This window comes from Scomber japonicus, chromosome 19 (genome assembly GCF_027409825.1).
Source record: "Scomber japonicus isolate fScoJap1 chromosome 19, fScoJap1.pri, whole genome shotgun sequence".
Classification (NCBI taxonomy): domain Eukaryota; kingdom Metazoa; phylum Chordata; class Actinopteri; order Scombriformes; family Scombridae; genus Scomber; species Scomber japonicus.
Genome location: NC_070596.1, coordinates 20,465,451 through 20,480,618, shown reverse-complemented (window position 1 = coordinate 20,480,618; position 15,168 = coordinate 20,465,451). Strand labels below are relative to the sequence as shown.

At 39.5% G+C, this 15,168-nt stretch overlaps 1 protein-coding gene across 1 annotated transcript in view; it reads right to left on the bottom strand.

Moving 5' to 3' along the window:
* arhgap24 (Rho GTPase activating protein 24) overlaps positions 1–15,168 on the bottom strand; it is a 68,610-nt gene continuing 53,442 nt past the window's right edge. The window contains exons 4-10 of the mRNA XM_053339633.1: positions 11,359–11,481; positions 6,497–6,704; positions 3,726–3,858; positions 2,868–2,941; positions 2,663–2,784; positions 1,382–2,567; positions 1–675 (exon numbers count right to left, since the gene is read on the bottom strand). Coding sequence (XP_053195608.1) covers positions 411–675; positions 1,382–2,567; positions 2,663–2,784; positions 2,868–2,941; positions 3,726–3,858; positions 6,497–6,704; positions 11,359–11,481 — 2,111 coding nt within the window. The 3' untranslated portion in view covers positions 1–410. The remainder of the gene's footprint in view (positions 676–1,381; positions 2,568–2,662; positions 2,785–2,867; positions 2,942–3,725; positions 3,859–6,496; positions 6,705–11,358; positions 11,482–15,168) is intronic.

Below are 15,168 nucleotides of genomic sequence, written 5' to 3'. Positions count from 1 at the left end.
CACAACCTTTTTACATGTTTTTCCTTCTTTCCTATCTGTCTCAAGGAGCTACGATAAAACAATAGTACTGTATATCATTGTAGACTGTGATGTACTGTCCCTTTACTCCATTGCCTAGTCAGATGAGTGCGTACCACTACAGTTTCTGAGTAGGTTGGAGTGTGTCTGAGAGCGGTTTAAATAATGCTGTATTTACAGATAATGACATCACTCCAGGTGATGTCTTCATTTATACAGGTGGCTTGCATTAGCCCTGCACCTCCCATTTTTAAATTAACCACTGCAATATAACTTCCCAACATGTCTTCTACAAACAGCAGCCAAATCCTGTTTGGAGCCCCCATAATGTACATTTCCAGTCTTTACTGGCATTTTGTAAAGATTTAACAACCCACATTTCCCGCCCTCCTTCACTGTATCCAGATGGTGTTGTTACAATCTGGTCGCCGGGGTTCGGTGGCAGTGGCATTGCCAGTTGCGGTGAGGTCACTAAACGTGGAGAAAAACTGTTCCATCTCTTTCTGCAGCATCTGGTTTCGCCGCTCGGCATCGTCCTTGGCGCGCTCAGCATTGCGCAGTTTGATCTCCGCCATGGTGTATTTCTTCCTCTCCTGGTCCAGCTCCTCATGGAGGCTCACCATCTCTGTCTCCAGCTCCAGGTTACGCTGCTCCAAGCTGCAAAGGAGGACAACAGAGGATTAGGAGGTTGGCAATGGCTCATCTGAGAGTATATACTTCAAAGGCAAGGCAAGGAGGGAAACAGCTGTTATTAATTTTGAATAAATTTAATGAATGACATACTGCAGCTGAAGTCATAATTTCTTGTAATGGCATTACCCTGAAATGTTACTCGTATATCTGTTTACAATACTGTCTGTTAAATCCTTTAAACCTCACCAATTAGTCAACATGAGGTTATCATCAGGCAACCAGCCAAGAAATAGTCCAGCACATAACCCCCCTGTAAAACCACTTGTACTTACACTTGATACTTTAGTTTTTGTACATAATAAAGAAAAGCGTTAATTAATGCGCTTTCAAGGGACAACCTTTTCTAAACAATTAGAGAGTTTAAAATAAACCCTGCATTTCAGAACCAATACAGATTACCCTTCATATCATGGAAGTGACACACAAGACACTGTAGAATGTAGGGAGAGGACCATTTCAAGTAAGGCATGTCCTTGGCAAAATGTAAGGGGTGTAGTTTTGTTAGTATCTGTTCTCTCTCTTTAATAATAATAATAATCACACTACTTAAAATAATAATAAAGTCAATGAAAATATCAATCAAGAATATCTAAGATGATCTGCTAGGTGCAATTTGGGGATGATTGTCTTTCTATTGTCATCAGAAACACGATTTTTCACAGAACCCTACCTTTTTATCCTGGCTTCATACTCAGTCTTCTGCTTATGCATCTCCTGTTTAAGACTGGCTACTAAGCTGTGCAGAGCGCTGTGGTTGCCAGTTCCATTACCAACAGTGAAACCATCACTATTATCACTACTGCTTGTGCCCCGACTACTCCTTCCTGTTCCATCTCCACCTGCTTCTCTGTTGCTGTTCCTGCCCTCCCCTTCTCCTCTTACACCAGAATGAGGGGGGTCATTATCTTGGGCTGGTCCGTCCAGGTCATCATAGTGACCGCCATAAAAGTCCTGCTCAGGGCAAGTGGTAGTAGAGGAGCGACAGGAAGTGGAGTTGTCAGGAAGGGAGATTTCGCAGGAGGAGGTGGACCAGGTAGCGCTGTCAACGCTCTGCTTGTCCTCGCAGCTGCTGTTCAGACATGTGGTGGTGATCTGGTTCTGCTGCTGCAGGTTCTGATGGTTTAAATGGACATTGTCATATGTGGACAGACGGTTCTGATTGGATGTTTGATCCCCATTGGAGTAGTCACGTGCTTTGCTGTTCTCCCGTAATGTGACGCAGCCATTTGGTACCCAAAGACTGTTGCGGCAGTTAAGACTTCCTGTGACCACATCAGTGCCGGAAATGCCCATGCGCACAGCTCCATTGCCATTTCCTCCAGGGCTACTTCCACTCGTCACTCCACTGGTGCCCATTTTTGTGCCTGAGCTTTTTAATGTCCCACTGCGACGCACCGGTAAACTCCCACCTCCACTCAAAGTCGGACTCTTTTCTTGGTTGGGGTCTGAGGAAGGTGAAGATGAGCTGAATGAGCCATTTGTAACAATCCCACTTCCTTTACTGAATGCTGGGTTCTTTTTAACAGTCAGTGGAGGACTACGGGTGATGTCAAAGCGTCCTATGACCCCATTACGAGGGCTTGCTGACCGCGGGGAGCCACTGTTGTCTACATGCTGGCGGTGAGAAGGAGACTCAGGTGCTTCCCAAACACACTGCCGCACCACATGTGTGTTGTTGTTCTCAGCGTTTTGGGATATCGTAGCGATGGTGGAGGTAGTTGTGGTAGCTTGTCGCCGTGCTAAATCGATGTTGTTGTTGACAAGCTCGAGGGCTGTGGGGCTGTCCTCATCTTGAGGGAATAGCACATCTTGTTGGCCAATCAAAACAGCCATGAGCTGCTGGACCAGAACAGTACCTGCCAACATGAGACCATACATCATGACATTTATTTTTAAACCATTCACTTTAGTTCAGCATTAAAACTAAATCTCAGAAAGCTTGAATACTGACCTTCCATAATGGCAACCGGATCCTCAACCTTTGGCCTCAAGATATTTGGCCCAAATACAGTAGCCAAGTTCTGGACACTCATTTTATTCACTCCAGAATATGACTGGACTTCATCAAGAAATCTGGGGGACAAGAAAATATTAACCTTGTCACTATTTAGTAATGGTCAAAATTTGAAATTCACACTTTAATGATCAATGAATACCTGCAGATGTATTTGAGAAGGTTGTAGTTCACTGGAGGTAGAATTTCCACAAGCTTTCTCAACTCCTTCACACCCTAGAGATGATGCACACTTATTTGGTAACTTTTTTCAGTTTAATCAAAAACACTAACTTATGTCAGTTCATACTACAAGTTGTAATCTACCATTACACTATAGCTCATCAGATATAACAAATCACACGCACAGACAAAACAAAAACAAAGCAAATCAGTGAAAAAGATTTAAAGAAGACTGAAATGAAAACATGAATATATATATTTGTGGTAGTAACTGCATAACTAGCCCATTTAAATATATCTTTTTATTGGCACTGATAAGAGAAATGCATTTCATTCAGCACTTCATCAGGCAAATAAAAACTTTTCATGTAAGTGGTGGTATTAAATTATTTTGATCACTCTGAGGTATGTGAAGTATGTAATTGTATATATCTACTCTATAATCAGATAAAGATACTATTCTTATGTCGTTATGAGATGCTTTTAATGACTACTGTACTATTCTTATGTCTTTATGAGATGCTTTTAATGACTACTGTAAGCAACAGTGTGTTTGTTTTTAGTAGTAGCTTCTAGTTTTGAGGTTTATAAAAGGAGTGGCAGCTCTATTCTGTATTTGAGGTATTAAAAGAAGCATGCCTTATGGTGAAAGAGAAAACCAATTTAGATGTTAGAAGTCATCGTGTGAGGAACAGCAGAGCAGAGCATGGACATCTCGGCAGTGAGAGACCATCTCTGGAAGATCTCTTCTGTTTGTATGTTTATAACTTAAAGAATATTTAAATCACACTTTATGTTGGGAAACAAAGAAAAATACTCATCAACTACTCTTTCTTACCATTTCATCGTCTTTTCCAAGGAGCTTAGCACAGGCCAGGAACTCCTCATATTTGTGGAAGGGGATGACGGGCTCCGGCAGCTCTCTGAGATACAGCTTCAGTAGAGAAGCTACCGTATGAACATCTGTGTTACTGCAGAGAGGCACAAGACAGGCAGAGACAGAAATGAGGGAGAGCTGAGAGGAAAATGTCACAGAGGAAAACAAAAATCAACATAATGACTCTTGCAGAAAGAGGACTTTAGGGAATGACAAAGGAAAGATAATGTAAATACCATAAGTTACAGAGAACATAGAGCACGTCAGTTACAGCACAAATCAAATGTGAAATATAATGCTTGATTAAAATACCCCTTAAATCTAGGATTCTAGATGAGTTATTTGAGCATACTGTTTTTTCAGCAGGGCTTACTTAATGTGGGAGAAAAAAACTAACTAAAGCTAGAACATGGGACATATGTAACAGAAAGGCAGACAGGTAACAAAAACAGTATCAGCTGGAACAACAACAACCACACTGGGGCAGCTTACATGATGTGCCAAAAGGCAAAAAGGATTGCCTCTGTAGGCTCAGAGACACTAATGAGCCAACTGGGTGCAGCTGGTGAGGTAGGTAGGAGGTTGCAGAAGGCTAATGAGGGAATCAGCAAGGTGAAGGACAATAGACAACAAAAAGTGGGTATTTGTAGAGGCACAGGAGGAGGGTAAAGGTGTAGCCATGATGTGACATATATTGCTTTAAAGCAGAAGCAGGTGGGCAGAGATGTGTCACTTTGGATCTGACATAATGGTGGCATGTCTGAGTGTGATCCTGTATTTTGTCTTTCTGGAAGTGATGAGATGTTGATGTATGAGCCTGGATCCTGACAGTCCTATTAAGATTTTATTTATGGTCATTGGAATAGATGGTGGGAGTGCCAGATGGAATGAAATGGGGAGGTTGTCACATAAATAAAACAGCCATCAGTCTCATACACAAAACATAACATGAAAGCAGATTTGAACCCTGATTTAGTTGCCAAGATTCTCAGTTTTGTTCTGTAAACATATGACTGCAGACTGTTAAGGAGTTTAGGATTTCATTTTCTTACCTTCCCTTTACAGTTCTATCAAAAAATGCATATTTTCCCCCCATAGTGTCTGGACAAATATACATTTTATTTTAAAGTCATGCAGATGTTCCTAGCTTACCAACTTGTATCACACAGGCCTGTTTCTCCACTAATACTTTGACTTGTCATAGCAGAAAAAGCACAGGTGGAACTAATAACATTAAAGATTGTTAATGTGTCTCATTGAGTCAGTGTGCACAATAGCATCTAAATGGGATGCAGTCTTTATTAACATTATCAATTACACATGTGCTTTTTTGGGTATGAAACATCACAAGACTTATTAGATCACTGTTTAGCACTGCTGTGTTTTACGATGCTTCCTCACAATGAAGAGGTAAAATGGGGACAGGAAGGAACAGGATAGAGCCAAGGAAGCTACTCTGTAGTTGCACAAAAATTCTTATACCCACTTAATGAACCAGATGTTACAATAGAATGTGGTAAAAGCAAAACAAATAAACAACACAATTACTCTCAACACAGGCAGTCTGTTCACAAAAGATGATTAATAGCACTAACAAGTATAATCAATGTTATATAACAAAACAAACTGATTTGTACTGAAAGGAAGCACATGAGAAATCTTGCCTTTATATTTGCTTAACTGCATTAAATAGTTCCGTGTCTGAAAAGTGAAGCCAATGCAGTGCATTAAACCTGCATTCTCACTAATGGCCATCAGAGGGAGACTTCACTGGCTCCAAAGATACTTCTGATTGTATGGAAGTCTATGAGAAAGTGACCCTACTTCTCACTTGATTTATTAAACACTTTCCTGATGAATTTTTGGTCTCAATCGCCAGTTTCTTCTTCAATACAGCATGATGACTTTGTGAATTATGGTCCAATTTAATTTAAATTTGACAACAAAGCAGGGTTATCATGGCGACAATGTTGGTCAGGTAAGGTAAACATGGTGTAACCCCAGATTCACAGAGTATAGGCTTAGCCATAGTGGCACTGTTTTTAGTTAATGAAAGTTAATTGTAATATTTTGGTTTACTACAAAGTCTTTTTTGGCTTTTGGTTGTACTAACAGACCCTCTAAGGAGTCTGATTTTCAATTTTTTAAGTCCATTTTGTTTATGTAAATGCACCATACTAACACATCAGAGTCCCTTGCGCCCAAATATGGCCACTTCTTATCACTTCTGGCTCCAAAAATGCAAGATGGTGACAGTCAAAGGCTAAACTCAAGGCTTCAAAACGTGGGTCAACAAACCAATTTGTGACATCACAGAGGCTACATCCAATTTTTTTTTTTTTTTACAGTCTATGGTTTAAACTTACTTTTTTTCCCTAATATTCAAATGTTTCTTGGTTTGTTGCAAAGGATGATTCCTTTGTCTCTGTTGCATACTATTCAATGTTCTCCATGCAAAACAATGACCAGTTAATTAAATTAAAATTTCAACTGAAGACAAGCCTACATTGAAAGCCTACATTATTCAAGTCTGTCACTCTAAGATACAACTACATTTTATGCAAACTCACCTATTCTTATTTTTCCTAAACCTTTATGTTCAAAGCCAACAGAAGCACCAGTGTGGTTTCAGTGATGCAGGACTCAATCAGTCAACAATATGAGTATATCAACTACACATTAAAATGCACTGAGGAAACCTAAGTAGCTAGTGTGCTAACGTGTTTGCTTACCAGTCAAAAGAGGGTTTTTCTCCACAGTCGAAGGCATCTTGCAGTTCTTTGACCAGGTTGGCCTGACCTGGCAGCCTGAATAGGCCCTCCTCCCGAAGGCCCCACTGCCGAATGAAATCCACACACTGCTCCACGAGCATAGGGGCAAGCTTGTTCCCAAACCGGCGTTCATACCGCACAGTCTCCTCCAACTTCTGACCAAAGATCCCTGAAACACCAATGTTTAATGATATTATTAATGTGAATTATAGCAGCCATTGGTAGAACAGTCATTTATAATGGAAGGGGTTTAATAATATTTTATCACAGATATGTAAAAAACATGATGGTTTATCTTTTGACATATAAATTATCAAAAAAATATGCTGCACTGTCTAACTTTCTCTCTCAATATGAAAGGGCAATTTTTCAAAGAGTTACAGACATTAGTGTGACATCTATGTATTCAGGCACATCAAAGAAAACTGTTAAATCGATTGAAAAAGATTGACGATAAGGTCGGCCAGACAGACCAAGCAAAAAAATATGTTCACCCACAAAGCCTTAGTCTGATGATCAAATCTCTAACTTCCTGCTGAGCACCTCTAGCCTTTTGTCTGAGGCAGCCACAGTACGAAAAAAAAAAGAGAGACTGATTTCCATTTGCAGCCGTCTCATGTGGACGCAACACAAGAGGGGATTAAGGCAGCCTTCCTGAGAGATTTGGATCTGCATACTTTTCCGGTCTCCAGATACAGACAGAGGCTACTCACACACATGCATACACGTGGTACGACAAGGTACCGCACGGTGACTGAATAAGACTGAGCTTACCAGGATACTCGTGCTTTTGACAGCATTTAATACAGCAAGCCATAACTTAGAAAATAACTAGTACTCATTTGAACTTTGAATTATTGCATATATCTATATTTTTGAACAAGTATATACAAAAGCATCACATCAGTTCAGAATCCAAAAGACATAACTTTCATTAAACTCACTAACATCACTATGTGTATTATGCTGTGTCATCATACTCACCCCTCTTGAAACCGACACAATTCGTAAGCTTCTGGAAGAAACGCCTATTAATAAATTTGCGATAAGATAACATACCAGAAGTGCAGAATTTAAAGTGTCTGCATTCTAGCATTTTCCCAAAAAAACAGACTCAGTCTTTGCAGTTGAGAAAAACAGTGCAGAAATAAAAGAGATGCATCTGTTGTTTGATAGTAGGTCAGTCAAAGTGTCTTCATTTCCATCTCTCAGAAATTGCTCCTGTTTAATCATCTGTCATTGGAAAACAGCTGCTGAACAGTGGAGTCTTGTGTTCTTTTCTTTTCTCCTCAGGGTCGGTTGCTTCAGGCTTTAGGGACTTTTCCACTTCAATCTTTACAGCAACCCAAATAAGACAAAACAGTAAACAGTCATATATTCCCAAGAAATATCTGAAGCTGTGTATCCATTTCCCAAATCTTACACATAGCAAAATATTAATAAGTCAAGCTCCACCAGAGGAAAAAGTGATAAATATCATATCGAAAAGACCATCAGAGAACAAATGAGAAAAAAGCCAAGTGACTGAGTGAAAACGAGGTCATCCTTCCAGACGTTCTGGTCATGAGTCTAGGAATGTTTTCCTGGGTCACATGTACATTTGTGTGCGTGTGTGTGTGTGTGTGTGTGTGTGTGTGTGTGGACCAGCTTATGAAGTGTGCCTCCATGTGTTTATACGTATGTTTGCTGTTCTCACTGCACGGGGTCGTACCGCAAAGGCTTTGGCATGTAAGAATGAGACCACCACTCAATTTACACTAGTGCAAGCACTCAACTGTTTCCTTCATCACTCTCACATGCTGTCAGCTACACAGATCTGCTGCTGCACACACCACACATACTCATGTCTACACACAAAGACACACACACACACACACACACACACACACACACACACACACACACAAATATGAGATATAATGCTGATATGAACCTTCCAAAAACTGAAATCTTACATGTCTAGGCACAAATAATAATTATTATGGGAGTGGAAAAAGTTGACCTTAGAGTCTGGTGTGATTTCATGTTGCTATTCTATCACTGCTGTGTTGTATTGGAATACTAGACAGTGTATTGGAGTTTGTAGTAAAATGAATATTAATATTAAACCTTTCAACATGTGAAGATATTGTTTATTATTTGAAGTAAAGAAGTCGAAAGGTTTTATTAATATGAATCCAAGGTAAGGCGTTGGGGCTAAGGATGTTTGTAGGGAGATTTACATAGTTGTATCAGGACAGGTTTATAGTCATTGTATATAAAGCCTCTTAGGCTTATATTCATACCCAGAGAGAGGATTTCAAATGCTGAAAAGACAGGAAATCCCTTGGTGCTCACCATGTTTTTGAAACTTGACATAGACGCCAGTGTAAAATCACAATGGCACAAAACAAACTGTTTCAACTTGTGGTTCAACAGGAGAATATATGGTACTGTGCAAAAGTTTGAGGTACTTTAGATGTTGAGATTCTTATCAAAATTCAGTACCATGAGGGAGGAATCTGATGAATCCCAAATTTATTCTGCAGCTTGACAAATACCCCAAACATACAGTTAATCATAAAGAATCATCTTCCTCGACTAGAGGAACAAGGAGTCCTGCAACAGACTAATACCCTAAAATGTTTGCTTGAAAAATGACTGGAACTATTAATTGATATTCAAACTAAAATCTTGGCTGTTGAATGTTGCAGGAGTCAAACAGAAACAGTCACAATAAAGTTGGAAATTAGTGTATGGTTGTTTCTAATGAACATGTAGTCCATATCAGCAAAAAAAGTATATGGTTGGCTGAAAAGATATATGAAAATGACTATATTACAATATTGACTATTACTGAATGTCACCACACCATAACCGTGACAACAAGCAAGAACAGTCTGGAAATTCAGCCATACAGGCTGCAGAAAACAGTATGTGTGTAATATTTTCAATTTAATTTTCCACACAGAATTAATCCAGCAGCAACAACAGTACAAATGAAGATGCAAACTCTTTACAAATAAACTGGTAATTACCATGAAATAAATCTCCAAAGATCCAGATGGAGAGGCCACAGCTGCACATTTCTCAAAGGTCTGACTCCAGACTCTCTCTTGTGTCCCACTCTGTCTTGTTTGGTCAAACTGCTCAACAATTAATTCAACATCATAGCGAGTGTTCAGCCCAACATGACAGCAGACCTTTGGGGGCTCTGAGCTCTTCTGTGGGTCAAACACAGTGGCTTCGTTTTGGGAGCTCCCTCTCTGTCTGTCTGTCACTCTTTGAACTGGATCCAGAATTTTTAATCACACTTCAGGGGCACTGACCAGCCAATCAGGGCTCAGATAGCAAAGTATGTGAATATGAGGCTGTGTGTGTGTGTGTGCTCTGTATGTGTGTGTATGTGTGTGTGTGTGTGTGTGTGTGTGTGTGTGTGTGTGTGTGTGTGCGAGTACAGAGAAAACCCTGCTCCGCTCTCACATGGAGCCACCTCTCTTGTGGCATCTTTGACAAATGGCTCGTCCTTTTGAAGAGCAGTCAACTGCAATAGCCATCAAACTCCCTGCACTGAAAACAGAGGGGCCAACTCTAGCCTCATCTATTCACACTGTCACCGAGAGCGGCCCTTACTGCCTGTCCGGTAACAAATGCCGCACTTGTGCCCTCGCTCATACACAATGTAGGCCAATGTCTGCCAGTACAGTCAATAACAAGCCACAGCAGCACAGCAGGAGACTCAGTAATCAGCACACTGATCCCACCGAAGTCAGGGACAACTTCATGAGAACAATTACACCATCATGCACTTCTGCTATGAATCACCGTTTATTTGTTGATGACTAAACTAGTATCTTTGTTGTTTTATTTGAAGCATGTAATTGTTTTTAAAACACTAGTTTCCTTTGTTTATTAGCATGCACAGGCTGGATAGAAAGCAAAAACAAACAATGAGGGGGATGATTCACAGTCAGAGTGGAGATTTGAGCAGCAAAGACGAAGGAAAGACTCACTGACTGACCGACCTGTTTGTACATGTTGTCATGGTTAAGTTAAGTGAAACATGGTGGTTAAAATACAAGGCAACCTGTTGATTTACCTTCCAGTAGACTCTGTAAAAACTGCTTTTAAGTTCTGTTCAGATTATCATAGGGTACATAAATAAAGCTCATTCATGTCTTTATTCAGATTCTGGGGCTTTACCTAAATATCTTTGTATGATTTACAGTTCAAAACATGTATTTTTTATCTTATACTGGTAGCCTTCATGCAACCCCTCAGTTCAGCCTCTGTCGAAAACAGGCCGTTTTAGCTCCTGTCTCTTTAAGTAACCACCTAAATGAGCCCACTCTGTTCTGCTTGGTTAAATCCTGGACTTTGGGTAGACTTCTGTCGGCTTCGGAGGCTACATAACAACATGATAGTGGTTAGATTTCACTTCTTGTGCCTGCCCTTTACTTCAAATGAAAACTTGTTCAATACCTCTGAACATGTTTGAGCCCAAATCTGACATATGCAAGTGGACAATGCAGTCATATCTATGCAAATCATAGCACAAATTCAATCAACTCTTCCTTATAGTAACAAATGTATCAACACTTAAAGGCACAGGCTACATTTTGGCCACTGACAGGAAGAGCTTTTCTCTCAAGGGAATTCAGTTGTGTGCTTTCAGCTCCTTGTTACACACTATTCCTGCACATACAAGATGCATTTTGTCAGAAAGCATACACCCTTGAGTGTATCAGAGTGATGGTAAGACTGTACATAGACATCTAATTAGAATGAATAAGTTAACAAGTTATTAAGTTCATAAAAACAACAGCAGTTATTTGTATACTGACCTCCACCAAAAGGTGCCCATATGACCCTGCGGATCGTCTTCACCCAATCCTCCATGTCATTCTGGGTGCTGGCCATAAGAAGGTACGTCTCATGGTTGGCTGTCATCCGCTCTCTGTCTCCCCCTGTTCAAGAGAGTGAAAAATAGATGATTACCAAAATCCTGTATAAAGTAGCACAAGTCTCTCTCGAAGCAAAATGCTCATTGTAAATTCATGTATAAACTGTCATCAGCACTTTTGCTCATCTGAGCTCAGATCAACAATTTAGAAAACATTTAATAAGTTAGAAATAATCATCCAAATATGTTTAAGACATAACGAGATGTGCTTGGAATAATCATTTGTGTCTGATATGGTTTCACCACAAAATGACTTTAAATGTCCTTGTGTGACAATAATTTACTTGGACCTCACTTTACCACTAGGTGTAAAATACAGCCACTCCTGTTCATCTCACCCTCAGTCATACAGTACATCAAAAGAAATGTTTCTATCTCAGGGCAGAAGAGTGTATTCCATTAGATGCAGGCTCAGCCATCCTGACTCCACTTGTGGATAATGGCCACGAGCACTCTGCTGTCATGTGAAACCACACAGATCAGATTGGAGGGTCTGGACCTGCTTCACATACTGAATCTGGTTGCAGCTAACACTATGACAACAGGACAATTTGCATGACTCCACTTCAGCCTTATGGAGGTGAAACAAACCAGTCGTGGCATTTCACAAGAATGCATCTGGTCTATTACATACAGTACAGAAATAAGCTATTAAAAGAATGATGGTGTGTCACACAGTGGTTGAATTATTCATGAGTTTGACCACCGGGGATCTTGCTTCATTGATTGAATCCCGGACTGATATCGGCTTGTTGCCTAAAAACTATTTATAGACAACAACACAATATATAAACTCTGATGCATTAAAAAATTACTTGGCAGATTATTCACTTGCTGACATACCTTGAGAAATTATTGTTTATATATTTATTGTTGTGAACATTAGCTGCTTCAGAGCTCTCAAATGTGAGAATTTACACTTCTGTAAATGTCATATTTTGCATATTTGGACTGTTGGTTGGTTTAAAATAAGGATAAATAAGGGTGTCCTGTTGGGCATTTTTCACCATTTTCTGATGTCGTATTGACCAAATAAATAACTAAGCAAGGAAATAAATAATAATAATATGTGTTATAATGGGAGAATGCCATAGATTCAACATATGCACACACATAGTTGTCACTTGGCTGGTAAGCAAACAATTTTTCTAATGAATTCAACAGCTTTTAATTGTTTACCATAAAAATTCTGATCTCCAGTCATGCCGCGTGTCTTGCTGTGTGTGTGTTTTCGGTGTCACGGAAAGGTCAAGTAGTCAGAGAGCAGGACTACCAGCTATATTTGGAGTCAAACTTTGACAGTGAGATTGATGCTCACTGTCAGTCTTGATGAGATCTCATTAGCAGGCAGCAGATGCCAGTGTTTGCCCTGCGTGGCATTCAACAATCCTCACAATGCTTATTCACTATACGGGCAAAAAACACAATGTAAGCTCTGAAAAAAAAGATGGTGAAGAATCATCATGAAGTGTAACTTGAACTTGAACTACTTTCAGGTATTCAGTTTCATATGCATGTCTTCTTAGTAGATAGAAAATAGAATCCACACAAGTACAGTAAGTGCTGTGTGATGCACTATAGTCCATTTTATGTTTCTTTAATGCTGCAAAACTGAACAACCTAGTGCCTAGTATAATACAGTGTATATTAAACCACAGGCAAGATTGCAGGTATCAGCAGGTACCATGTGTTTGTGTCTGCAACAGCTAATTGTTGATTCTATACTGGGGAAACTAATTAGTGTCTCTTATTGGCTGAGAATAATGACCAGTTTCAAAATTCATTACTCTTCACTCTTCTTCTTCTCTAAAAAAACAGTAATATAATTTGTGGCATCTGTTTCTGCACTTTTAACAGCTATCAAACTGATCCAGAGCTACCAAAATTAGGTTCCATGTAAAGATCATAATATTTGAAAGTCAGAGTTTACTTGATATTGTAAAAATGGTCTGACAGATGGATGATTATGACGTATGACTTCCAAATATTATTACATCAAGTCTGCACAAGCACAATCCATCCATTCATTCATTTAGTCATCCATGCTTCCTGCAGTAATAGATTCCTGATTATATCTTGCACAGACATTGCTCTCACATTTCAAATGTTGACCCATAGTCCTACATTTGTGCCCTCTGATCTTGATCCAGTGATTAGTCACTACCCGTTATTGACTTGCCCTCAGAGCCTATTAATTACATGGACTACTCCCATGGACTACACACTATTGATTAGTTTTGTCAATCAGAACCCCATCTTTAGCCTTGAACATGCAAGGCAACATTTGTGTTAATAGTGTATTTGAACAGTCATTTGCAATTCATATTTGGATGTGTGCTCTTTGTCCATTCATGACCAAAAACTAAAATTAAGACATGCTAGAATCACATCCACAATGTCATTTCATCTGTCGCTTCCTCAACATGATGCTATTTAAAAACCAAATAATGCACTATGTATGAGAAGCTCACTTACATTCACACATGTGAGTGTTTCCTCATCTGGTGTAAAGGTGTCGTCACTCCAAAAATGCCTTTTCTGCACGTTTAGATTATGAATCTGAAGTCCCTGTGTAACAAACTCCTCATACCGACAGATAAAACAATGGATTTAATGCGGAGAAGGAGAGAGGAGGAGGAGGAGGATATATCGACGTGTTGGTGTGTCCGCTGTGTGACAGAGACCATTACAGGGACGGTCCAAGCTTTTTGCGGGGCTCAAGAGCAGATGGTGTACTTAAACCTGCAGTAACTGATTTCTTGGCCACTAGGGGTCAGCAAAAATAAACTGTGACTACACCCAGTTGATATATTATCACCCTTATTGAAAACAGCTGGAACAATTAATTTGGAGTTGGAATTCATTTAGAGTGGCCACTGGGAGAGATTGGAACCAAGGGTGTGCGGCGACATCATATCCAGCTCTTATTATATATCTAATATATCTATGGTCTCCACCAGCACCTGAGGGAAATGTTCCAGTATTAACTAGCCTGTTGATAACTTTGTCTGCCCTTCTGCAAGTAGTGAACAGTGTAGTGAAATCTGCTGCCTGTTGCATTCAAAAATGACAATGAAACAGGTTTTCAGTCATAAAACTTAAACAATGGACTGAAAATCTCACATAGTAACATGAGTACTGATTGTAGCTGCTAAAAAAATAAATGAATGCAACAAACCAACACATATTGAAGCTAGGTAACAATTTTATAGTGTTTCCCACTTCAAAACAATAAATACAACACATTTTCAATAATGGATAACAAAATAAATATCTATACCTATAAAACAACTCAATAAATTAAATTACAAATGTAGGAAAATGTTCCTTTACATCATGACAATTACTCATAACATAGAACAACATAACTTAATCTTAAAAAAAATTAAACTAGAAAACTAAAACTAAAAAGGGCGACAATCAAATGACAAAGGTAATGGTGAGAATGACATACTGAATGTGGCTCTTGAGAGAAAGATTTAAGGTTCGTATCAGTTAAGGAAGTTTTCTGCCTACAAATTACTTCTCAGGTTTCCATTTCACAGCAAGTGCTATGCAGGCTATTTTTGCAGGGATTTATTTGGCTGTACATGCGAAAATGCAAAGTGCTGTAAAACAATTAACCCTAACCCTAACCCTAACCCAAAACAATTGCACTCCCTCAACCCCCCGGAACGGACCTCCCTGAAAT